This window comes from Conger conger, chromosome 6 (genome assembly GCF_963514075.1).
Source record: "Conger conger chromosome 6, fConCon1.1, whole genome shotgun sequence".
In the NCBI taxonomy this organism is placed as follows: domain Eukaryota; kingdom Metazoa; phylum Chordata; class Actinopteri; order Anguilliformes; family Congridae; genus Conger; species Conger conger.
Window position 1 is genome coordinate 53,021,236 of NC_083765.1, and position 26,004 is coordinate 53,047,239.

General features: G+C 46.5%; 1 protein-coding gene across 1 annotated transcript; it reads left to right on the forward strand.

Annotated features, from left to right (window-relative positions):
* Positions 1 to 1,975: 1,975 nt before the first annotated feature.
* On the forward strand, positions 1,976 to 25,944 carry LOC133131454 (CTD small phosphatase-like protein 2-A). Its single transcript, XM_061246826.1, has 13 exons — positions 1,976 to 2,183; positions 13,471 to 13,697; positions 16,084 to 16,216; positions 17,586 to 17,735; positions 18,363 to 18,599; positions 19,219 to 19,312; positions 19,820 to 19,931; positions 21,010 to 21,096; positions 21,559 to 21,621; positions 21,739 to 21,818; positions 22,678 to 22,804; positions 23,992 to 24,087; positions 24,640 to 25,944. Exons 2-13 carry the CDS (start codon positions 13,494 to 13,496, stop codon positions 24,703 to 24,705), a joined length of 1,449 nt encoding a protein of 482 aa, XP_061102810.1. The 5' UTR covers positions 1,976 to 2,183; positions 13,471 to 13,493; the 3' UTR covers positions 24,706 to 25,944.
* The last annotated feature ends 60 nt before the right edge of the window (positions 25,945 to 26,004 follow it).

Sequence of the window (26,004 nt, forward strand, 5' to 3'; positions counted from 1 at the left end):
TTTTTTCTCCATAAACATAATCTTTAGCTCAATTAATATCAATTTAAGTAATATTTAGTGTAATCAAGTTTTTCACCTCTTACAGATCCTGGTTTACTGATCAATTTGTTTTCCATTAAAAAAATTATTTTCAGACTGTTTTTTTCTGTACTACTGTCACTGTTTCAAATCTGACCTCTTGCATTAAAACCACGTTTTTGCCCGCAGAACTACTGCTCACTGGATGTTTTTTTGTTTTTTTGCGCCATTCTCTGCATTCTCTTGTGCATGAAAATCCTAGGAGATCAGCACTTTCTGATACTCAAACCACCCTGCCTGGCACCAACAATCATCCCCCGATCAAAGTCACTTGCACGCTTCCATGCATTTAGTTGCTACCACATGATTGCGTGATTAAATATTTGCATTAATAAGCTGATGTACAGGTCTACCTAATAAAGTGCTCACTGAGTGTTTATCTCAATACATTTTACACACATTTGCATTGCATTTTGAAGTACTGTACATTTTGACATGAAATATTAAATGTATTGTTAATTAATTATGTATTTATTTTCCGTATGGGAAAAGCTATTTATTTTACCCTGGGTGCTTGGTGTCGTGCTAATGTATTACCATTGCACAGACAGTCTACTGTAATCTTCTGACGTTTCGTGCAGTGGACGAGATATTGATTTCATAGCCTAATAGCTGACAAAGACAGTTGAAGAAAAGGCTACTTTTGGGACGCAACCTACGAATAGCTTAATATATCGTCCTTATAGAATAGGTTATGCAATTTCATTGTGGTTTCTAACTTAAATCAACTGGTGTAGCCAGAGTTTCCACGTTTCTTTGTGCAGGTTTCTATACATTGTTGCAAGCATTATCTGTATTATGTAACCTGCATGGGGTCAGGTAGCAACTTGGGATTTACAATTGTTGGTTGTGCAACTAGCCTACGTACAGTAAAGAAGGAACGGATACAAGGATGCATTGAGGGCTCTCCCTGCTGAAAACAAAAACAGCTCAAGCTAAATTTTGAAACAGCTGGTAGCTGGTTGACCAGTTCAGACCAGCTCCATACTCCTCATGGTTTGACCAGCTCAAGATATGTTTTGAAACAGTTGGTAGCTGAATTTTACACCAAGGCAGACATTCAATCGGGACAGTTGGACCGCACTTCAGTAGGCTATTTCCCTCTCTCGGTTGATGCCCACACCATTACTGAATCTTGACGATACCTGTTATCTGCTTGCTTCATCTGCACAACTAAACTATTTGTTCACATGTGTGTTTTGCGTAATGACACTTTGGGTACATCCCAATCCTACTCTATCTCTTCTATTCCATTTTCAGATTTCCAGACGGGTGGAGGAAAAGGAAGAAAGAAGGGTGCATTTTTGGGACGCATCCTCGATTGACACGTTAGAAAATAGGCTACAATGTGTTGACACGAGTCACCATGTCAACATTGTACCCTACTTTCTAACGCATGAAGCGAAAGGTGACAACACAACACATAAGAATCGTCCTATGTTTAAGTTGCGATCAGCACTTGCGAACTGCAGCAAGCTATTGCTATTGTTGTCCAGACCCATACAATGTCAGCATGTAGCGCACTGGACGGAAATAAGTAACAGAACTACTGCACATCGGGATCTTTACATTCATTCATGTCATATCAGTTTACAAAAACACTATATGAAAACCAAAACTTCGAAAGATGGCCACAGCTCCCTACATCATCTAACTTTGTGACAAACCTTTGTAACAGTGTTTTCTTTCTCTCAGGATGTTTCATCGCGTATTTTTGTCTACACGTTATGTTCAGTCCTTTCTACTTTCTATTTCATCTTTCAGTTGTTTTCTTGAGCCCCAGACCCCAGATCATTTTGCTACCTCGCTGGAAAGGTGTACGGCACAAAGACAGATGAGAATGTTTTGTTTAAAGAACTGGTAGGGGGTGTGGGGTAGTGGTCGATTTGCGCATGCGCTGATGTTCAGCTCATCCGGGTCCCTGCCATTGAGAGTGTCTGAAGGAGGCGGGAAATGGCGTCCACAGGAGCAATGCAACAGCGGGCAGACTGGCGCTGAGTACAGCTAACCAGAGGCAGCTATAAACAGCAGCTGTCCCTGTCACGGGCACCAGCAGCCAGGCAAACATACCCACCCCGGCAACGAGATATTGCGGAACCCGGCGAGTAAGTAAAAGCCAACATTTTCGTATGGGGGATTGTGGGTGTCGTATAAATATTTACTCAACTCCAACTAACGTAAAAGACAGCGAGCAAACTGCTGCTAGTACACATCCCACGGACGCTCCTGTTTTTAAATCTGTGCTTCTTTCACACACTGATATGGAACTCCGAGGACATTCTGCTTGTTGCATCTAACCAGGCAATGCCAATTAAATAGCAAGCGAGTTGGCTTAACTGATTTAGCTACTTAATTCGGAAATAATCTTCTTTGACATTGGTCGCCAAATAGCCGTAGTGCTAATTGTATTGGCAATTCGCTAGGCTAGCCCTGTAGCTAATTGACTACCTATAGATGTAGCTAACGTTAGTCTACGTTATAGCCAGTTAGCTAGCTATCAAGTTATGCCTGACTGGTTAGCTGCTATTGCTGGCTAGCTAATGTTACATGAGCTTGTCTGTTGTTGACCGACTTACCACTTTAAACATGGAATTTCTTACGTATTCATAATCAGCAGGAAATGTCTTATCTATTTAAAAATTCCTCTGCGAATGACTTGAGAAATTTGAGCGGGTTTTTTGAGATTGGGGCCTGTTCGCTTATCTTCCGCCTCGGTCTCGAATGAGTATGATCACCCGAATTCCCCGTCTCCTTTCCCGCCTACTCTGTCGTAGGGGTGGGGTCTTGGTATTGGCTCCCTGTCGAAAACAAACAAGCTAACACTGTATAGATAGCTACTTATAGCAATGAAGCTAGGCTACCCTCCATGCCTATTATACAACTGTACTAACAATTCAACCAGCTAGATTACATTTGCATGAACGGAATGATCGATTGGAAAATTGTTTGCGTCAGTGATATTCAACTAGCCAGCTGTTTTCAATAATTGCACAAGGTTTACCTAACAAGCTAGCTAGCTGGCAGTCGTTTCACTGGTCTCATTCTCTTTGAGTTGATCGAGGGGGGCGTTGCTCTTCGTCGTGTTTCTGCTTGCATGGAGTTCCAAAGTGTGGCTACATGAAGGTAACGTTAACGTTAGTGTTTTGTTTTGCAGCTGACAGTGCCTTGCTAAATTAAATAAATCACGAAACCTGCCGTTTTTCCACTGGCGGTAACGACCGATTTTGTGCGGTTTCAGCGAGTAACTTGGCTACAGCCGATAACTTGCGCGCGTTCTTGAAACCGTATCCTAGACTTTTGCTGGAAGCATTGGTGGTAAAACGCTGTAGAGCAACTTGCTGAACGATCGCTTCGGCACAATTCACTCTCCGTGATATCCTAGCTGGCTAGTTAGCGAGCAATTTGCATAAATATTAACTTTGCTTACAATTAGTCATGGTTTGAGCGCCAGATGTATCCAAATAAATGAACGTCTCCATATTTTCAGTTCTGAAGCTCTTTACGGTCGCTTTGTCATGGACAGGACATTCTTGTCCCTATAAGTTACTGTCGCTTTGATCAGAAGGGGACATTGAGTGAATACCATACAGCTCAGTCACAATGAGACCTCCAGCTCTCATTTAGAAATTACATGTTTGTGACAAAATAACTTATCACGCTCCCCTAATATTAATAATAATATAAATACACACACACACACACACACACACACAGTGAGCACTATATTAGGCAGACCTGTACACCTGCTTGTTAATGCAAACATTTCTTCACCCAATCATGTGACGGCAACTAAATGTATAATAGCATGCCGACGAAGAAATATGATTGAGGTGACTTTGACCGTGGAATGATTGTTGGTGCCAGACAGGGTGGTTTGAATATCTCAAACTGCTCATGCACATGCACAACAGTCTCTTAAGAGTTTGCAGAGCAATGGTACGAAGAGCATCCAGTGAGGAGAATGGCCTGACTGGTCAAGCTGACTGGAAGATGACCGTCAAGTAAATAACCATGCATTACAACAATGGTATGCAGGAGACCATCTCTGAACACACAACACGTCAAACCTGGATAGGCTACAGCAGCCGAAGACCAATAAGTCTAAAAGTCAAATAAACAATCAACCCAAATGCTTCAGCTACCTGTGTTGGGACACAATTAGTGTAACGTCTGGCAATTGTATACATTTGTGGGTGGAGAACGCAACCATCATTGTTAAACTTGCTATTAGATCATGAAGTCGTTTGATGTAATCACTGGCTAACAGTGATATATGGCCAGCAGGATGTGTATCTTCTTATCAAAAAGGAGTTGACGTCTTGTGTGCTGATTGTTTAAGCCTGCCCTACAGCAATGTAGTTTCCGTCAAACTGCCTCGATTGAAAGGTCAGATTTAATAGGTAAATTAGGCTTTTTTTTATTTTTTATTTATTTATTTTTCCTCTTGGGAAAAGTATCCTTTGGTCCTGACGAGCCTCGTCGTCACCTTGTGTCAACAGGTGGAGTCTAACTGTGTCCCTTGTTATAGAGAAGCAAGTTACGGCTGAACAAATTGAGTGTAAAAATAATTGAGCCAAACCTTTGGTGCCATGGTTTTTCAAAATTATTCTTATTTTAATCGGCAAGGATGAGACTGTGCGAGTAGTGAGTAGTACCTAGCTTTTCAAACAAAATGAAAAATGCAAAAATAAACTTGATTGTGTGAGGTTTCAGGGCTTGACAAAGCAGGATCCACTGGCCCTGGGCCAGTACTATATGGATTCGAGCCAGTTGATTTGTTGTACTTGCCCAGTTGGGCAACTGCTCGCTTATCGTGCAACGCTGTGTATTTGGAATGCACAACATTCTCCATTTTAATCAAATTCAGTCACAATTCACAATAATAACAACATAAATGTCTTTTTTGACATTTTTGACAGAAGTAGGATAAAATGGCGGGGTTTGTCCAGTGTTGTGGCTGTGCTCCATTGTCTTTCTAAGACCATCAGACAGAGCCACAAGCATCTGTATGCCCTCAAAAAGAATATTTTTTTTGAGGAGAAAAAAAAAAGCTTCCACTCTTAGAACTTCTGTTACTTTCTGTCTGGATTATTTACAGTAATTCTCATGGAAAACAAACCCCTCTGGGGTTGCCTTTCAGAAGAGAGCAGGGTTATGTCTGTAGTCAAAAGGGCTCCAGAATCATAACGCCACATATTTTTTTGATATGCATTTTCAGGCTTATGTTAAAAGGAGCACTATCAGTTTAGGGCTTAAAAGAAAATGAGAATAATCGAGATTACTGAGTGATTACACAGTGGTACAATAATTAGCTTTATTTTATTTATATAGCACCTTTCGTCCTTAAAATATAGCTCACAGTGCTTTGCATTCAGGGCTAAGATCAAAACAATGGCAAAGAATCATAAAGACAAGACTTAGAATGCAGAGAAAACAATAAGAATAAATGGAATGACTTCACAGACCACCAAGGTTCTAAGGCCAATAACCACAATGTTGTGCTGTCGCTACAGAACAGAGTTCTGTTGTTACAGAAGTGAAGTGTGAAGGTTGTAACACAGGGCAGTAGAGTGTGTATATCTACTGTGTTCCGTGGCTGTTCTTCAGCTCGCGCCCACTCGGAACACGTCGTCGCGCGTTGTCTTTATCCGGCGGCGAGGGATCAGTCGGTGGAGCGGCTGCGGAATCCCCCCTCCGGGCATCAGTCATCTCAGTCCTGTTCTCTGAGCCATTCAACCAGCCGCCGCACCGCGGTCGACTCCCGCGGCCGCCCGAGAACCGGGCTGACTGACGGGCTGGCCGCCTGACTGACGCACGGCTGACTGGTTGCCTGCCAGAGATGACTTTCATTCGAATCTGGGGTTGGCCCGCGTGACGTAAAAAGCCGGGTGATTCAGCGAGCGAGGCCACTCGCTCGTTCCTTTTGACGAAGGGCTCTTGTCACGTACGCACGCAGTACAGCTGCATACGTTCTCCACCAAAACGTCGGCACGGTGTGGGATCGCTCTGTTTTTTTTGCCTCGTTAAGTCGGTTGTCTTTGAGCTAATTATGGATGAGCAGCTCTCTCTGCACTGACAGCGAGTTCACTCCCTCAACCGCACGAGCAGAAGTTCCTTCTGAAGACTCATTGCGAGGTGGCGATGCTGACACTTTCCAGATGGTTCCAGTTTATAGCACAGAATATACGGAGGCGTAGAAACGCGAACCACGTCACATGGGAATTGCGCGGGTTTACCAAAATGGCATCCAAAGCTGGCATGAGTTTCGGAGTTAATGAGAATTAAAGAATGTGACTTTTTAAACTGATGGGTGTACTTCAGTGCCAGGCTTGTAGATGAATCTGGTGCATAATTGTGTGCTGACAAATGGGGGAAATATCCCCTAAGGGAAATGGATCTACGTACTCGCAAGCGTTTAGTTTAGTTTATGGTGATTATTGCTCCTTAATCCTTTGTTTTCCCCCCTCATACAGAACAGTATCATCATTGTGATTTTTTTTTCATGAAAGACAATTGCTGTGTGCATGTTCTTTTGCTGTTAGTGGGCTGTAATGTAATTAACCTCGGGGAAGAGGGGAACTGCTGCTCCGGTTTGAATGAAACTATGCAAGGCTCGTGTGCGCATGTGTCTTTCAGAGGCTGGGGGGGCACCTTCTTCAGTGCACGTCTAACTGTGTAACTGCATCTGGTTGTGATTTAAGAAAAAAAACACTCATGTGGGGGTGGCGTTACAAGGAAGAAAAATGGACAATGTGTACTGTACTCACGGATGTACAGTTGAATAAAGTCATGCGTTTCTTTGCATTCATACATTTCCTGTAGTACATTTTCTGTATTAATTTTGGAAAAATCCCCCAATGAAAGCGGTCTGGGAGTGCAGTGAGCTGGCTTGCGTGCCGCTGGGGATGAGTCATTCTCTGTGATGGTATAAATAGGAAGCGAGCGGGCACAGGCGGCCTGTGCAGAGAGAGACCTGCTTGTGGGGCCTGCTCGTGTTTTTAGTTTGTATATTTGTGGGGACTGTCCGACGAAACCAGCCGGAGTCAGGCCCGCGCGGGGAGAGCTGCCCGTCTGTTCGCTGCCCGGTCCTGGCTGCTCTCGCACGGCATTCATTCATAAACACGCTTGCGTTCTGTGAGGCACGGGAGACGCCAAGCTGCAGTCGAGGCATCAGCCAGTCTGCTTTCTGGATGACTGCCCCTGATCCTGGACTTGTTGCTGCGCCCTGTTCTCCATTACTCATGCCCAGACCCACGCATCTGTGTCTCTGTGCCCCAGGCCCTCGCAGTGCTAACAACCGACTGAGGATCCTTCACCGTCTGGTAGTGCGGCATCCGGGCATCCTGAGCGCAGCGGCTGCAGCCCTCTGTCAGGACCGGGAGCCCTGCCCTCCCGAATTGGGGCCCTCCCGCATTGGGGCCTTCCCGCATTGGGGCCTTCCCGCATTGGGGCCTTCCCGCATTGGGGCCTTTCCGCAATGGGGCCTTCCCGCGATGGGGCCCTTCCTACTGTTTGCATAAAGATCTGGTGGATTTCAGAGGATGATGCAATAGCACGACGGTGGCGGTAATGTTGTCTAATGGAGCACGCTAGCGGTGCGTGTTCCCGGCTCAAACTGAACCGCTTCCTTCCAGTCGAGGGGCTTTTTGGGGAGGGGGTTTACGCTCGTGGTACTACATTTGGTTTCGTTTTTCTCCCCTCTGGCCACAACAATGCGTTCTGACTTCAAGAGGGGGGCCCTCTGTTTTTAATTTGTACATTTGTGGGGACTGCGCGCGATGAAACCGGCCCGAGTCATGCCAGGAAAGGCGGGCAGGAGATTTGGTGCAACCTCTTTGTCTTTTAAACGGAGGGGCGGGACAGTTTTTAAATGCTTTCTGACCTCGGACATAATGCTTTGAATTCATAACTGACACGAGCCTCTAAAATGACTACAGGACTGCCCAAGGAGTTCAAAATATTGCATGAGAAAAAAGGGATGATCACCATAGACAGTACTTAAAGAATTAATAGATTTAAATCAAGCTCCACTGTTTCTTGAGATTTGAAGAAATCTGTTCCTGTCAGTTCTTCCTTCCTAATTACACGACTCAATGCTATGGGTCTGGAAGGATGTGCAGTTGCCAAAAAGACACTAGCGAGAGTATGGGAAATAAAAATAAAAGAAGATGATTTGCGCTACACTAAAGCTGGGCACCTGAAATGGAGTAAGTTTTCATAGGTTTATGGGCCGTGGGTCTAAATGTGAAAGTTTCGGAAGAGAAGGCCACACATACGCCCCTGGAGCAATGAAAGACTCGCAGAACCATGTCGGTGAAACACGTTGGATGATCATTGCAAGTTTTGGGTTCTATAACGACATCTGGAGTTGGTGATTTGGTTTTGATGGAAGGCATCCTGTTGATAACGTATCATTGTGCCCTCTGGACAATGTTTGTTTGGGAGCAAATTAATTCTATGGCAAGATGATGAGTCCAAGTGCACTGCTAAGAGCAAGCTGCTGGAGCTGTCAGGACGATAGACCGGCCACTCCAATGTCCGGTCCTCCGCATCATTGCATGTCCTTGGGATTATTAGAAGCTAAAAATGCTGAATCTGAGGTGTTTATATCCTTGCAGGTTTCTTAAAAAAAAAAAAAATAAAAAAAAAACTCAGCAAGTTTCCTGAAATGAAAGCTGTAAAGAAGGCAAAGGCTGGACACTTTGCTGCATTATTTTCTCACTGGAAAATGAGTAACTTGCACTTAATGGCTGCTCTCTGGGATGTAAGTGGAATAAAGGGCTCTTAACTGTAGCTTACTGTAGCTCAGGAGTGTCAAACTCCAGTCCTGGAGGGCTGCAGTGTCTACAGATATTTGTGGTTTCCTTTCAATCAGCAGGCAACTTAGGTCTTGAGAACAAGGTGTGTGGACTCTTTAGCCAATGAAAGACTTTGAAATGTATCTCTCATGCTGAAACACACCAAAACCAGCAGAGACTTCGGCCCTCCAGGACTGGAGTTCAACATCCCTACTGTAGCTTAACACACATGTATTGATGTTGCACTGATGAATCTTCCAGTGTTCCATTTCAAACGTATTTTATTTTATTATTATTTTTTATATATTTTTTCACTACCTTTGTCGTGTCTAGGAAACGACAGAGTCCAAATCTCCAATTTGTCGAAAAACATCTTCACGAGGGAAAAGACACCACGGCAGCAAGCTCTTCAGGAAAATCAGACTTTATTTTGCACACGTGCATAAAGCCGGACCAGTTTTTTCATAAACATGGACCTGGACTGTCATTTTTACACCCATTTTATACACAGTTAAAACATCATTGTGGCCAATCACCCACACTGTTCTTATCTTAACTCCTCCTAAAACATCAGCTGACCGCGCTACCTTCTCAGTTCTGAAACCATGGTGGCGATTCACTCTATTGATTTCCTTAAAAAGAAAGGATCTTATTACATACATCTTGCTTTGTAAGCCGTTTTATTTTATTTTTTTAACAAAATGGAATCATTAACATAGGAATCATGTAAAACACGGTGCTATTCACTATATGGTGCTTTCCAGAACTTTCTATGGTCTATAGATCATTTTTGGTACTTTTCGCAGCATAATAATTTTTGGTACTTTCCACTTCATATTAATTATTTTACTCAACTTTAGATTACACATGGGTCACTTATGCACTTCTAACACGAACTTATCAGCAGTAAATCATTGAAAATATACAGACATACTAAACATTTGATTAATATTCTCTCCTAATATTCTTTTCTAATATGCAGACATACTAAACATTTGATTAATATTCTCTTCTAAGTGAGTAAATGTACGTAGCCATTCTTTGCATTCTTTGCTCTCATTTCAACAGTTTTCACTGGTTTCTTGCTGCGGGACCATGTGCAGAGGCCGCATGCTTCCAACATCTTAAGAATTGCACTTTCATGAGCATCTTAAAAGCTTACTAGAGTAAAATCACTCGGCTTAATGTGGTCAGTAAAACATATTTATCAAGCAGCGCACACTTTCTATTAAATATTGTTCTTCTATTGTCTTTAAATATCCTAAAATAATTCTTAAGTGTGTGACAACCGCAGGTGCCTGATAGGCAGAGATTGCGCTGATGTCATTCATCAACTTTTTACCAGAACCAAGTGGCTCCCGCACTGCCAGAGAGTGCACACAAGCTCCTCTGTTGAGGCCTTCATTTTATTTGTTGAAAAATGCATGCATGCAAAAAAAAAAAAAGACATTTCTGAGAAGAAACCTTCAAATGAGATCTAACATTTATGGTTTTAATACATTTAATGCATTCTGATATGCTATGGTGAAATAAAAAGATTGATTATTTTTATTTTCCTCTTTCATTCATTCACTACGATGTTTTGTGTTGCTCTAAGGATTATGACGCACGGCAGTCAGTCCATGTACTCATCCCTTATGCTGTTCATAGTTTTCCCGAAGTACGAATTGGAAGTTAATAATTACGTCAGGCTTTGGTTCTCGTATTTTGTGGCATTGTGTTCTTACTCTCCCACCTCTCATTTTGTTGTGGTTCGACAGGAAATCGTTGCTGGAAAATTCTATTTTTCAAATTTCATTAGGTGTTAGCAGCCCAACTCCTCAAGCTAGCTTGTAGCTATTCGGTTTGTACTCTGGGCTTATGTTTTCATGGCTTCTGTAGTCAGAACTGTAGCTGGAGTGATTTCGGACGATGTGAAAATGGTGAAGATGGCGGATCGTTCTAAGCCCTCTCCCTTTCCATGTTGATGGAAACGGTGTTGTGCCTCTAAGTTAAGACCATCTTTCTTTGGAAACCGTATCTACACACCCCGTACTAAATAAAGATGATTTCCCCCGCCCCAATTCTGAAAAGCCTCCGGGATCCCAGTTGCTCTTTGATCATTGGCTCATATGCCAGGGTCAAAGGTTACTTATCCTGAAATAGTAGTTTCTGTACTGGCTTAAACAAAATAAAGCAGGGAGTCGGTGTGGGGGAATGCAAACGCATTGGCCTTGCGTTCAGCAAGCGTGCGCTGGAAAACTACAGTACCCACGGCACGTAACGCAAAACAGACATAAACGAAGCCTGTTGCGTAGTGGTTAAGGTTGGTGGTTCAATCCCAAGCCCCGGGGGAGCCTCGATAAGATCCACACAGCTGTTGGGCCCTTGAGCACGGCCCTTAACCCCCACATTGCTTGAGGGGGAACTGTAAGTTGCTTTGGATAAAAGCGTCAGCTAAGTAACATGTAATGTGTGGCAGGTCCCCACCACAGAATAGGGGCTGCACAGGAAGGGCTCTCTGGCACCACGCCGAACAGGCCCTGGGCATGCGGGGAGGCATTTCCAGCCAGCAGTGTTGCATAAGCGGCGTGGAGGGTTTGGGGGGCGGGGGTGGAGAGCAGTGGATACTTTCAGGATTTCTCTCTGCAATCTGGTTGGGTCGGTAAAGCAGAACAAGAACACATCCGCATTGATGTTGGTTTCGTACCATTTATTATTCTTTTTTTTTGAAGGTTTATTTTTAATGTAAACCTTGCCATCGATGTAGCTGATTTATGTATAATCGGTAGGCTATTGAACATTGCTAACAGACGGCACAACTGATGGTCTGTTTTTTTCTTTTTCTCCAGAAATGGGCCCCTTTTGTTGGTACAATGGGTAATTTCGGACTAACGATCAAGAGAGGAATTGCAGCAACAAACGTGCTCAAATCGCAACACTGTTTATCCCTCCCCCTTCTCTGTGAAGCTGTCTTTGAGAGAGGGCGTAGAGCGGGCTGTCTTTGAGAGAGGGCGTAGAGCGAGCTGTCTGAGAGAGGGCGTAGAGCGAGCTGTCTTTGAGAGAGGGTGTAGAGCAGGCTGTCTTTGAGAGAGGGCGTAGAGCGGTGTGTCAGAGAGGGCGTAGAGCGGGCTGTCTTTGAGAGGGCGTAGAGCGGGCTGTCTTTGAGAGAGGGCGTAGAGCGGGCTGTCTTTGAGAGAGGGCGTAGAGCGGGCTGTCTTTGAGAGAGGGCGTAGAGCGGGCTGTCTTTGAGAGAGGGCGTAGAGCGGGCTGTCTTCGAGAGAGGGCGTAGAGCGGGCTGTCTTCGAGAGAGGGCGTAGAGTGGTGTGTCTGAGAGAGGGCGTAGAGCGGGCTGTCAGAGAGGGCGTAGAGTGGGCTGTCAGAGAGGGCGTAGAGCGGGCTGTCTTTGAGAGGGCGTAGAGCGGGCTGTCAGAGAGGGCGTAGATCGGGCTGTCTTTGAGAGAGGGCGTAGAGCGGGCTGTCTTTGAGAGAGGGCGTAGAGCGGGCTGTCTTTGAGAGAGGGCGTAGAGCGGGCTGTCTTTGAGAGAGGGCGTAGAGCGGGCTGTCTTTGAGAGAGGGCGTAGAGCGGTGTGTCAGAGAGGGCGTAGAGCGGGCTGTCTTTGAGAGAGGGCGTAGAGCGGGCTGTCTTTGAGAGAGGGCGTAGAGCGGGCTGTCTTTGAGAGAGGGCGTAGAGCGGGCTGTCTTTGAGAGAGGGCGTAGAGCGGGCTGTCTTTGAGAGAGGGCGTAGAGCGGGCTGTCTTTGAGAGAGGGCGTAGAGCAGGCTGTCTTTGAGAGAGGGCGTAGAGCGGGCTGTCTTTGAGAGGGCGTAGAGCGGTGTGTCAGAGAGGGCGTAGAGCGGGCTGTCTTTGAGAGAGGGCGTAGAGCGGGCTGTCTTTGAGAGAGGGCGTAGAGCGGTGTGTCAGAGAGGGCGTAGAGCGGTGTGTCAGAGAGGGCGTAGAGCGGTGTGTCAGAGAGGGCGTAGAGCGGGCTGTCTTTGAGAGAGGGCGTAGAGCGGGCTGTCTTTGAGAGAGGGCGTAGAGCGGGCTGTCTTCGAGAGAGGGCGTAGAGCGGGCTGTCTTCGAGAGAGGGCGTAGAGCGGTGTGTCTGAGAGAGGGCGTAGAGCGGGCTGTCTTTGAGAGAGGGCGTAGAGCGGGCTGTCTTTGAGAGAGGGCGTAGAGCGGGCCGTCTTCGAGAGAGGGCGTGACCTTGCGTCAGCTGGCTGTGTCTTGCTGCACGCAGAGGGGTTGGAGGGTAACAGCTGAGCCTCCTGGGGTAGGGTGTAGATTCGGGCTCTCTGGACGGGTCTGTGACCAGGCTGCGCTGACATTGTGGTTGCCGCAGGGAACTCCAGCACCTTGACCGCAACCAGATGTTTCCAGCTGCTGTTCATGGTGTATGTCGTCCACCCCCGCAAGGGAATTGGGGGCGGGGGGGGGGGGGGGGGGGGGGGTGCTACAGTCTGACTTCAGTGAAGTTGTAGTGAGCAAATAGAATCTGCATGTTTTGGATTAACACTGGTAACCAATCTCCCTTCCCCTCCTTTTATCCTCTCTCTTTCTCTCTCTCCCTCCATCTCTCCCCTCCCTTTCTCTTCGTCTCCCTCTCTCTCCTCCAGCCTTACATGTGACGTTCAGGACGATGAAGCTGAGAATGCGCAAAGCGTCTCAGCAGCCCAGCCCCGCCCAGACGCCCCGCCCCGCCCAGGCGCCCCGCCCGTCCCGGACCAAGCGGAAACACTCCGAGGTGGAGGACTGCACGCCCCCGAGCGGAGCCAAGATGGAGAAGCCCGAGACGGGGATCTTCTCCACCATCAAGAAGTTCATCCGAGGAACCGCCGTCAAGGTGCGCCGCGGTCGCCGCGGACTCCGGCCCTGACCGCGTCGCGATTCACATTACTGGCATTTGGCAGACACTTTCATTTCATTCCAACCCAGAGCGACGTGCAGTTGATTAGACTAAGCAGGAGATAATCCTCCCCTGGAGCAATGCAGGGTTAAGGGCCCAACGGCTGTGCGGATATTATTGCGGCAACACCGGGATTAGAACCACCGACCTTGCGCGTCCCAGTCCTTTACCTTAACCACTACGCTACAGGCCGCCCCGTCATCCATCGTCATTACGGAGCGGTGCCTGCAGCAAACGCGCGTTATATAACCTCCGCTCTCTTCCAGACCTCAGTATAGCCACAATCCACATTTAAAGTGTAAATTCGGTGTTTGTCATGGGCCTCCTGGTATCGGGTTCCTTCAGGAATATTGCCGCTTGCCTGAGAACTCTGGCCATGTTCTAAGAATAGCAGCAGCACTGGAATGGTTGCGTAATGACAGTAGGTAACATTAGGCCCTGCTTAAACAAGTGTGAAGTTTTTCTTGTCTTTAAAAAAAAAAAATTATTTATTTTTTACTGTGATAATGATGCCTATTTCAATGATGCCCAGTGACTGGAGTTCTTGTAAAAGGGCTTTCACCCAAGTGGTAACCAACAGTATATACAGTTTTTCTTTTTTTTTTTCTTTTTTTTTTAATTGCTTAAAGTGTTTTTGGTTTTAGGTTTCAGAGGTCCGTGTTTATGAGCTGTGTAGTAGTAAAATTGAGCGTTGGAGTCAGCTTGGACTGCCATTTTAATATCAGGATTAGTTTCTGCATTCACAGAATGAGGATACACCACTATGTATTGTACATGTTGGAATGCAGGGCTGCCCAACCCTATTCCTGGAGATCTACTGTCCAGTAGGTTTTCATTCCAACCCTAAGAAAGCACACTTCATTCTACAGCTAGAGATATCACTGAGCTGCTAATTGGTTCCACCCTTTACTACGAAAAACCCCCCCTCTTATACTTATTTCCCTTATTAATATTGGTTATATCCTGCCATCATTTCTGCTTAGTTGTACATGCCTCTGTAGTCCGTTTGCATTCAGGAACCCTGATTTAAATGCATTTGTAATGATGCAATGAGGGCTTTTTTTTTTGCTGTTGCAACGCGAGCGTTCGCCTGCATCGAGTTACGCCGTAATGTTCAAATGGTCCTTTACACGGCAAAACGGCAAAAGGGAGGGGAGGGATCCATTTCAAAAAGAAAAAGGAAAAAATAAAATTCATCTGATGAAATCGTCAAACTGTGCATGTATCCCGAATGAGAAACAGGTTTTCCGTACGGAGTCATGCAGCGGGAGCGCCGGCAGGAAGTCCGTTTGATCCCACGTCTGATATTCCTCTTCCGTATTGCGCTCGCTGCGCGTTCTGGGAACGATCGTGACTTCCCTTTCGGCGAAGCCGCCCGCTCAAATCTTTGATTAAAACAGTTTTGTGCACGTGCTGTGATTAGGGGGGGGCTCATTTAAACGGATTTCAATTATAAGGAGCTTATAAAACCGCTCACGGGACTTTTCCTTCACCTGCTGCCCCGACAACTTGGCCTTCCTCATTGTCATTGCCTGCTTGCCGCTAATTAAGTTAGTCATTTACATAAGCTGTTGCTTTCTTCTGGAAAGGCTTGTGCTGCATGAAGTTGGGGATCGGTTTGTGTTAGGTAGTCTGGTTTTACCCTGATCTGACCCCAGAGATCAGTGCTGCCCGCGTAGCCACCTTTCCAGAGCCCCCTGTGAACCCAAAACCTGCACGTGCTCTCAGAATACTGAAGTCTGCGTTGGTTAAACACGGACATCGGTTCATAAATCAGTGCATAATGTAAGAAAGAAGTCTGAGGAACTGATTTTGTCAAATGTGTTGTCAGTTCCAGTTATTTCAGTGCGAGCAGCCTTTCCCCAACTTGTCATCCTGTGAGTCCATGAAGCTTGTCCTTTAATGTTGAACAAGCTTGCACAGCGATCAGCAACTTGCGGTCCTCAAGGTCTGCAAACTTGTGCTTTTCCACCCTCCCTTTGCCTGGGAGTCCGGTGTGAAGACTAGTGTCGAAGTACTGTAGCACCGAATACCCAGGGAGAAATGACAACCAGAGTTGCATTTGGATTCGAGGGTCAGGGTTGATTATCCCTGGTCTAGGATGTGTTTTTACCAAGAAGTAATGCAACAAGCTCAGTGGCTCAGTTAAACTCAGTTGCTTCATGCTGGCTTTGGGGGTGGTCTTTAGCCTGTGGCTCGGTGGCTAAGGTACATAACTGGGTCCCGGAAGGTTGGTGGTTCAAACCCTCAACCCCACATTGCCCCCTGCTTAGTCTAATAAACCAAGTCGCGTCAGCTCAATAACTAATGTCACGTCTTTCAGGTGGAGCAGCAGAATCCGGCCAAGAGGAGCCGCGTCGACCTGGACAACAACCTGATCTCCTCCACGCCGCAAACGGGCGACCGGGCCAACCAGGGTGTGGCCCAGGCCCACAGACGGGGACCTGTCAACGGGGGTGAGACGGGGGGGGAACGTGTCACTTTAATTTATGTCAAAAAGCTCATTTATTTTCTTTATTCATCCATCGGTGTTTTTCCTCTAAATATTTCACTTCTGCTTCTGTGGAAATTGCAGTTCTTGCATTTATTCATGTTCAAATGACTTTCTCTATTGGTTTAAACGCTGAAATTGTGACAGATGGGGATTTATTGCGCTGAAAAATTGACAAAAATATGAGGGTCGTCAGGGGGTCGCGTTCATGCAGCACTTGCATTTTTTTTTTTTCAAGGCGGGAAAAAACGAGAACTCTGGCGTATCGATCGTGACATTTAATTCCGTTTCCGCTCGAGATCTATCGATTTGCAAAAACCTGCAAAGATTTGTAATATTCAGAGTGTTTCAATCAGCTGGGAAACTGCTCATTAAGCCCTGGTTACGTTGCTGTGAATGCAGAGTCTGTACAAAATGCACTGCGTCTGGCCGCCCACGACAGCGGTTCTCCCGTTCCACTGCTTTTTGGGTTTGAGTAAGCCTGGAAGCAGATCCAGTGAAAATGACTTGAGCGGTTCTGGAGGAGTGTGATTTTTGTGATTCGACTTGGCAACACTTGCTCAATGGTTGGCTAGGCGTCTTATTACAGAATTCTTGGCAAGCTAACCGACGTATAACTTAAGTGTCCCAAAATGTAGGCTCCCATGTTCTCACTACTGTGTTTATCTTTCGCTGTTAACGTAATGCCTCGTACGAACTTCAGGCCTTCCAGTTTACCTGGTGTTTCTAACCCCTGGATGTTCTCATCCGTTCTCTACATTGTGTAGCTAACTTTCACAAGGTACAACACTAGACAACTAGTTCATAAACGTTAAGTTATAGCTGGAAGCTTGCCAGTGTAGTAAAAGTTTTGTGCAATATTAAAGAGTAAAGAATAACTTAAATACATTTTAAATACATCTTAAATACAAAAAAAAATTTTCCCTCCATATTACGAAGAAACGGCACTTGTTGGCAAAACAGCTAATTAGTTTGGTACCTCAATGATATTTGTTACGCCATTCAGTTTGTGGTTTATTTTACTGATCTCTGGAGGCTTAAAAATACCATTTACATCACATTTAATTTAAATTGAGCAGAGTAGTGTTCTTCTTTTGTATTGATATGTGTATATCAACATTTTTGAAAATGCTTTGTAAAGTCTTTGTTGAACTGTGTGCATGTCTGATGCATTGCCCACCATCAGTAACGTCATGTTGTTTAAAATGCGGGTAAAATGTCCATGACCCATCCTTGAAAAGCAGTGTGACCTCTGGTCGCAGAATTGTGTCAAGTGTGTTAAATCTGTCGTAAGAAAGCCTTAACCTCTCTCCTTCCCCCCCCGATTCCCGCAGACACCACGAACCACGACAGGAGCAAACGAGCCAAGCCCAACGGGAAGCTGGAGGAGCCAGGCCGGGCTGTGACCAGCCCGCCCCGCACCACCCTGCTGGGCACCATCTTCTCCCCCGTCTTCAACTTCTTCTCCACGGCTAACAAAAATGGTACGACCACCGCCCTCCCTCCGGCGGGGCGGGGCGGGGCGGGGCGGGGTGCGGTAGTTGAGTGGAGAACCCTTCTATCCTTGTCTGCAGGCAATGTGGGAATAGACATTCTGTTAAATTAGCGGCCACTCTTTAGGCTGCGCTGTAGTTTTATGAGGTGCGGTCGCTCTGTCATTCTTTCGTTATTGTACTCACACATTTTGTTGTCTTCTTTTCTGGGCCACCTGTCCTCTCTCCTCTCCCCCTCTCTTCTCCTCCTCCTCCTCTCCCCCTCTCTTCTTCCTCTCCCCCTCTCTTCTTCCTCTCCCCCCTCTCTTCTTCTTCTCCCCCCTCTCTTCTTCTTCTTCTCCCCCCTCTCTTCTTCTTCTTCTCCCCCCTCTCTTCTTCTCCCCCCTCTTCTTCTTCTCCCTCTCTTCTTCCTCTCCCCCCTCTCTTCTTCCTCTCCCCCTGTCTTCCTCCTCTCCCCCTCTCTCTTCCTCCTCTCCTCATCTCCCCCTCCTCCTCTCCCCCTCTCTCCTTCTCTCCTCATCTCGTCCTCATCTCCCCCTCTCTTCCTCCTCTCCTCCTCTCCCCGCTCTCCTCCTCCTCCTCCTCTCCCCGCTCTCCTCCTCCTCTCCCCCTCTCCAGGGACGTCGGGGCTGGACTCTCCGGGCCAGGCTGTGGAGGCAGAGGAGATTGTGAAGCAGCTGGACCTGGAGCAGGTGGAGACCCCCACCAGCCTGGCCTCGGCCCCCTGCACGGAGCCTGTCGGAGTGCCCCTCTCTCCCAGCGTTCCTGCCTCCCTGCTGCGGCCCCCGCTGGCCCCCGCTGTGGCCCCGGAGGACGGGGAGATCGTCACGGACGCCGACCTGCCCCCTCTCACAGGTACGCGTGGAGACGGCCAGTGACCCCCCCCCCAAAGGGAGGAGCAGGTAGTGCAGTCTGTCACCAGGACTCCATTCTGCGCTCCTTTACAGCCAAAGAAGTCTTCCACTGGAACTGCATTAATTACGGATTTGTTTTGGATTCAATTACTTCTCTACACGTTACTAAGCGTGTCTGGTGTATTGCACCCCCTGCCTTCTGGTGCTGTTGGCCGGTTCCCAGAGACGTATTCAAATCCAAAACAAATATATTACATTAGTTATTTAGCTGACACTTTTATCCAAAGCGACTTACAGTTGTGTAGATTAAGCAGGGCACAATCCCCTCCTGGAGCAATGTGGGGTTAAGGGCCTTGCTCAAGGATCTTATTGTGGCTACACAGGGGCCTGAACCACCAACCTTCCGGGTCCCAGTCGTGTACCTTAGCCACAAGGCTCCAGGCTGCCCAAATACGTCATTGACCCTTGTCTGTCTTCCCACACCGTAGTCTCCACTGTTGCCCCTCCTGGCTTTGCCTCCATGGGTAGGGCATTCTGTGTAGGCGTGGTGTGGATCAGCGTTTTGTGTGAGTGTTGGCTGTCTGTCTGTGGTTTAAACGCCGTCTCTTCTCTGTACACAGCGCCCGGATTGGCCCCGGACAGCGGGTACTCCGAGGTCCCGCCCACCGCCGCCCCCGAGGGCTCGTACGAGGAGGACTGGGAGGTGTTTGACCCGTGAGTGAAGCGCCACCACACACAGCTGGCCCTCACGCAGTGTGTGTATACACGCACACGCACGCACACGCACACACGCACGCACACATACACACGCACGCGCACACACACACACACACACACGCACACGCACACACACACATGCACGCACACATACACACGCACACATACACACACACGCACACTCACACTCTCTCTCACACGCACGCACACACACACACACACACACACACACTCACACTGTCTCTCTCACACACACACACACACACACACACACACACACACGCACAAGCACATACACACATACACGTGCGCGCACACACACACGCACACACACACACACACACACACTCACACTCACACACACTGATCTGGGCGGGGGGGTCTCTCTCTCTCTCTCACGCACGCACACACACACACACACACACACACACACTGATCTGGGTGGGGGGGTCTCTCTCACACTCACTCACTCACACTGATCTGGGCGGGGGGTCTCTCCTGCAGGTACTTCTTCATCAAACACGTGCCGCCGCTGACAGAGGAGCAGCTCACCCGCAAGCCGGCGCTGCCCCTGAAGACCCGCAGCACGCCCGAGTTCTCCCTCGTCCTGGACCTGGTGAGCCCACGAGTCCCCCTGAGCCCCCCCCCCTCACCCTGAGACTGCACTCGGGCATTCCCTGCGCTTACACCCAGTGTGGCTGTGAAACCCTCTAGTTTAAGCTGAAAGTGCACTTAAACCACACCATGATTGTTTTATTTCAACCGTTTGTTCGCTGGAGTGCAGAGCAAAAATGTCTGAATGTGACACTGTCCAAATACTTACGGACTGCACGAATGTGAAACCTCTACCCCTTGCTGAATGTGTGTGTGTTTTTGTGTGTCTGGGTGTCTTAAATTGAGACCTACTTGCTAAATGTGTGTGTCTTAAATTGAGACCTACTTGCTAAACGGGGATGATATGGAACTCTCAGGGGACTGGATATTCAAACATTTATTCACCGCTGACTTCATTTTTTTGTCCTAAATATGGGTTGGGAGAATTCCTCTCGCTGAGTTCAGATTTGACTCCCCTGTACCGTCATCGATCATCAGGGTATTTGTGAGCCCTGGAGCTCTGCAGTAAGGCTTTGTAAGTTCCTTAAAGTTTAAAGTTTACATTGGGTTATTACTATATATGGAAAATGCCCTCGGACAGAGCAGTTTCAGAAATGTACGGTTTGAGGAAGTTCCTCACTTTATTCCCCTGGTTTATGACTGCCCTTCCGCACGCAGTCTTGTGTCTGTGGATCTGTTGTCAGTTTTATGCGTCGTGTACATGTGTTGATTTAGGATGTAATCTAAATCACTCACTCATGTAATCTTAATCTCTCACCACCCCTGAATGATTCATCCTCCAGGATGAGACGCTGGTGCACTGCAGCCTGAGTCTGTGGATCTGTTGTCAGCGTTGTGCATGGTGTATGTGTTGATTTAGGATGTTGGTAGATGGAGGTGTGCATGGTGTATGTGTTGATTTAGGATGTTGGTCGATGGAGGTGTGCGTGGTGTATGTGTTGATTTAGGATGTTGGTAGATGGAGGTGTGCGTGGTGTATGTGTTGATTTAGGATGTTGGTAGATGGAGGTGCGCATGGTGTGTGTTGATTTAGGATGTTGGTAGATGGAGGATGTTGAGTTGAATGATGTTTCCTCCAGGATGAGACGCTGGTGCACTGCAGCCTGAACGAGCTGGAAGACGCGGCCCTCACCTTCCCCGTCCTCTTCCAAGACGTCATATACCAGGTACCACCCGCAGCGCCGCTATGAAATTACAACACTTACTTTTTCAGTTATAATTTAATATCTAGTATCATGTACGATATATACTGTAATAATCTGTCACAGAATGAAAGAAAACATTCTGTTTTTCCGTTATAGACCGTAATAGTGACATCATTATACATGCTTCCATCTACCTGTTTATTAAGTAGTCGCTGCATTGCAGCATGTATTTGGTGTTCGATGATGGTGTCAAGTCAAGAATTGTATTTTTGGGACTTTGGTTTGGGGTGCTCTAAGATGTTTGAACTTTTGGAGCCCATCTGGTGTCGTACTGTTGTATGGGAGCATAGTCACCACTAGAGGGTGCCGATGGTCTTACTGCCAAAGTATGGCCAGAGCATATGGGAGGTGTATGAAGGCCCTTGCCCACTTTGTGACTGGTGCCAGGGCAGGAGAACTGACCTGCCTCTGCTTGTCTGTCAGGTGTATGTCAGGTTGAGGCCCTTCTTCAGAGAGTTCCTGGAACGGATGTCTCAGATTTATGAGGTAGGAGACTTTGTGTTATCCAACATGCTTGTTGACATGGTTGCACGCGTGCAGTTCCCTTCCACCCCCCCTCCCTCCCACCTCGTGAAAGAGCCGTCGGCATTTTTATTCCCTCAGATCATCCTCTTCACTGCTTCCAAGAAAGTGTATGCGGACAAGCTCCTCAACATCTTGGATCCCAAGAAACAGTTGGTTAGGTTAGTTCAGCGAACTTTACTTGCGTTACTTGATTTTCTTTCTAATGTTTGCCATCTCAGTCTGCGCCTTTAAGTTACATAGCTGTTTAAATGCACGTAAAGTTGCACCTCTTTGTCTGACCGACTGTTAAATGTGCAATAAGTCATTTCGGACTTCTAATGGTCAAGAGAGGAATAGCAGCAACAAACGCCCTCAAACCACGACACTGTATATCACTCCCCCTTCTCTGTGAACGCGCTGATGTTGAAATTGGCAATTAGAACCAATCTTCAACCAATGAGCTTGAATTATTGTACAGCTATGCAATGTTTTAGTACAGAGTGTTGGTCCATCAACTGTATATTTTGAAACCCGAATTTAAGGACTATAAACACAGGCAGAGGGTGAGCCAACATGTCATTGAGCCTTTTTCAGTAATACGAAGGGATTTACAACGGTCTTGTAACAATGTTTTAACACAAAAATTACCCTATTGTCCCTTTAAACGCACATAAAGTTGCTCTTCCTTGTCTGAGCGACTGTCTGGGCACGTTACACGCCTGCGTATAAAGACCATTTGATTTTCTCACCCAAACCCGTAACCCTCCACCTTGACGATCTGACATTCGCGGGGCTTAACTGTGACCCCGGCCTGTAACCGGACCCCCCGGCCCTGCACGGTGTGTGTGTGTGTGTGTGTGTGTGTGTGTGTGCGTGTGTGTGTGTGTGTATAGTGTTCATTATGGAGATGCAGTTACACAGCGACACGCTGAGCTCCCGAGGTGTTCAGGTGTCAACCCTCCGTGGTTGTCCTGCATTATTCAGCCAGGGCTTCTATCGGGCATTGATTTCTTTTCCCCTTCTCGAATGTGATTGCAGGCACAGGTTGTTCCGGGAGCACTGTGTCTGCGTGCAAGGGAACTACATCAAGGACCTCAACATCCTGGGGAGGGATTTGTCCAAGACCATAATTATTGACAATTCACCACAAGCCTTTGCCTACCAGGTGAGGCCTGCAGTTGTGTTGCTGTTTCCTGTCTGTAGTTTGTTTTAACCGGCCGTCGCTGATTTTTGACTGAAAAACATGACACAAATCCAAGAAATTTAAACCAAACCTTTTACAATTTCGTATTTATACACTTAGAGCTTAAATCACGACCATTTCAGTGGTCTCAAAAGCACCTCAAAAAGCACTTGTTCTGCACTATCATCACTCCAGGTTAGCAGACTGGGAAGATGTCGACGTGATGCAGGATTTCTATTGATCAGAACCACGCTGGTTTTTTTACTCCCAAAGATTTGCCTGCGAATGCGTTTCAAGCTGCACTAAAACCCACCAGACCCTCAGATCTGAGGCAGCAGCTGCCCTGTTGTGCCTCCAGGTATCGCCACAAAATGGGGGGGAAGAAGAATAACAAATGGTTTCTTTACAATCATAGCCCCACTTGATAAGCGCAGTTGTAAATGTTTTTTTTGTTTTTGTTTTTTTTCCTTCCATTTTAAAAAAATTCCAGCTTTTAAGCATATATATGTATATTTCATCTTTATGATCATTTTGGTTTTCAAATGGTTTCTAGTCTCACAGACTGATACAAACTTAATGTTTTTGTGTTGCCCCTCGCCACTGATGTAGACAATCATAGCGGTTCGTTACTTGGTTCAGTTGCCTCCTCTGGTTTCTTGCGGTTAAATTGGTTGCTCGTTTTCAAGATGAGCTGAAACATAAGTTGGAGCAGCACCAGCTTCCACGATATGACTAACGCACGAGTGTAACTGATCTTTCGGACGTCTTTTCACCTGACGAGGGGGACGTCAAATGTGGATGCACCCTGCTGTGTGAAAAGGGGATTGATTGAGGGGGTTTGATCAACATGTAAGCCCTCTGGTTAAATTTAAAATACACTATTAAATTTATTAAATTTAAAATACACTATTAAAAAAATATACTATTTTCAGATGTGTTCGGATGGTTAGGAAGAATCGACTAAATGGAGGAAAAAAAGTGAATTTAGATTTCAGCTTATTTTTAAAGTAAAAACAGACCCAGCAGAACTCTATGGCTCTACAGCATCAGTTTGGCGGTGCCCGAGTATACGCATTGGGTGCCTAGTTGTGTTCCTTTATACCACCACCTTCATAACAATAATCATCAGCAGTAATAACGAAGCTCTGCGCTGTTCCCTCTGTCTGCAGCTTTCCAATGGGATCCCCATCGAGAGCTGGTTCATGGATAAGAACGACAGCGAACTGCTGAAGCTGGTTCCATTCCTGGAGAATCTGGTTGAGCTGGTACACATGCTTAATATTTCCTTCTGGCAGGAGAGCTTTGTGTAGCTGCATTTCATGTCAACACTGTGTCATCCACCCATGTTGCTACTTAGCTGTGATTACCATGGCCTGGTGAGATGCCAGTGGCAAGAAAAAATATACCCAGGGAAAACGTTTTTTTTTCATCCTCTGTAGCATAAGTCAGCCACATAAAAGCCACCGACTTGCATTTTTCAAGACCCTTTTCAGAGAAACATTACAATTCCTTTGTTTTTGTGTCACCATAAGGTGCATGTGCTTTGTTTGCTGTACAATCTGAAATGTGCCCAAGAAACAGGGTTTTACCTAAGTCCCTAAGGAGGGGGGAAGAGCAACATCAAGGTTATATATTGGTTTAGGCGCTAAACCGAAAACCGCTAGCCGTGCGTTTGACGATCTAGGCGCAAACGGAACCCTGCTTAGACGATGCTGCCGGGTGGCGGTGGGTTGAGTTGAGGGCAGAAGTGGGTGTGTGTGTGTGACCTCTGAGTAGTTTAGAATAGTAACATGCTCCTGGTGTCCTCCGCTCTGCAGAACGAGGACGTGAGGCCGCACGTGCGGGAGCGCTTCCGTCTGCACGACCTGCTGCCCCCGGACTGAGAGCAGCGCTCCGGGCTGACCCACACGCCGCAGGAACACACACACGGACACAACCAAGAACTCCTGGACCTGTAAAAAAACAAACAAACAAACAAACAAACAAACAGACAAAACTCTTTGGAATACAAGTAAAACAATGCCATTGCTGTTGAAACTGACACTTTTTTTTAAATTCTTTTTGACCCGCGTTGCTTTTAAAACTTTATTGTCGAAGAAGGAGACTAAGAAGAAGAAATGACAGAGACCATCTAAAGCAGGAAGTCCTTGAAGTGACTTTGCTGAATATGGAATTTATAAATACAAATCTTATCTCTTCTCTCTCTCTCTATATAAAAAAAAAAAAAAAAAATTAAATATATCTAATTATACTCGCATAATTGTAGGCAAGACCAGGAAGGGATGCTTTTTGGACTGGCTCTTTTTTCATTTCCCCCGGCCCCCCGGCGCGCTGTCTGGGTTTGATTTGCTGCAGTGGCTCCCAGGAGGTGTTGCGTCCGTGTGGACCGGGAGCGCGGCTCTGTACAGAAGGCTTCCCGCGCTCCGCAGGACGCTCCAGGAACACGGGAACGACGACGGGACTCTTCATTTCAACAGGAATGGCCAGTGAAACAAACTGTGTATATACGCTTCCCCCCCACCCCCCCAACTTTTTCCTTCATCAGGTTTTTAAAAACTTTATACTTTTTAGCCCAGGATGATTTCATTATGCATTCCCTTTATAGTTTAGGTGCTTTTTTTTTTTTTGTAGTGTTAGCGTTTTCTTTTTAAAAGTTTTTATCTTATGTTAAATGGCTGTTTTTTCCTGCCTTGTCCGCTGGCAAAATGTACATTGTTGTTTTTTTACGGGAAAAATGTAGTTGTCGGTCTGTTCATTAAAGATGCATTTATATAGTTTCTGTAAAATATTTCACTGTAGTTTTGAAACGGATTTGACAAATGGGGCGGGGGGAGGAGATGAATTCTGGGATAGGGTTACTGCCTTGTGTAGAATGGGGTACACCTCAGCCCTTTAAACCATAGTGAAGGCTTGTTGTATCCCTCGGTCAGTCTGTACACCGACTGCTAGTGTTTTCCGGTTGGTTTTGTTTTAGTGTTAAGGCCATATTTTCCTCTCTCAAAATCTTTGACAAGCCAATGTTTTTGTGCGCGTTCTTTATATCAAAGGAGCTGTATAAACTGTCAACACTTTTCTCCCCCTCCCCCCCCCTCAAAATATATTAAAACATTTTTTAACTCCTGTGTGCTGTTTGGATGCTCCCTTGTTAATCAAGCCAGTTCTATAAACTGTCCCCTTTCGCG

What these genes read in the sequence shown, in the direction of transcription:
- LOC133131454 (XM_061246826.1), top strand. Translation starts at nt 13,494, where the DNA reads ATGAAGCTGAGAATGCGCAAAGCGTCTCAGCAGCCCAGCCCCGCCCAG. An exon ending in CGACCTGCCCCCTCTCACAG is followed by an intron (nt 18,600 to 19,218) that starts GTACGCGTGGAG and finishes CTCTGTACACAG; the next exon opens with CGCCCGGATTGGCCCCGGAC. An exon ending in TGGAGAATCTGGTTGAGCTG is followed by an intron (nt 24,088 to 24,639) that starts GTACACATGCTT and finishes TCCGCTCTGCAG; the next exon opens with AACGAGGACGTGAGGCCGCA.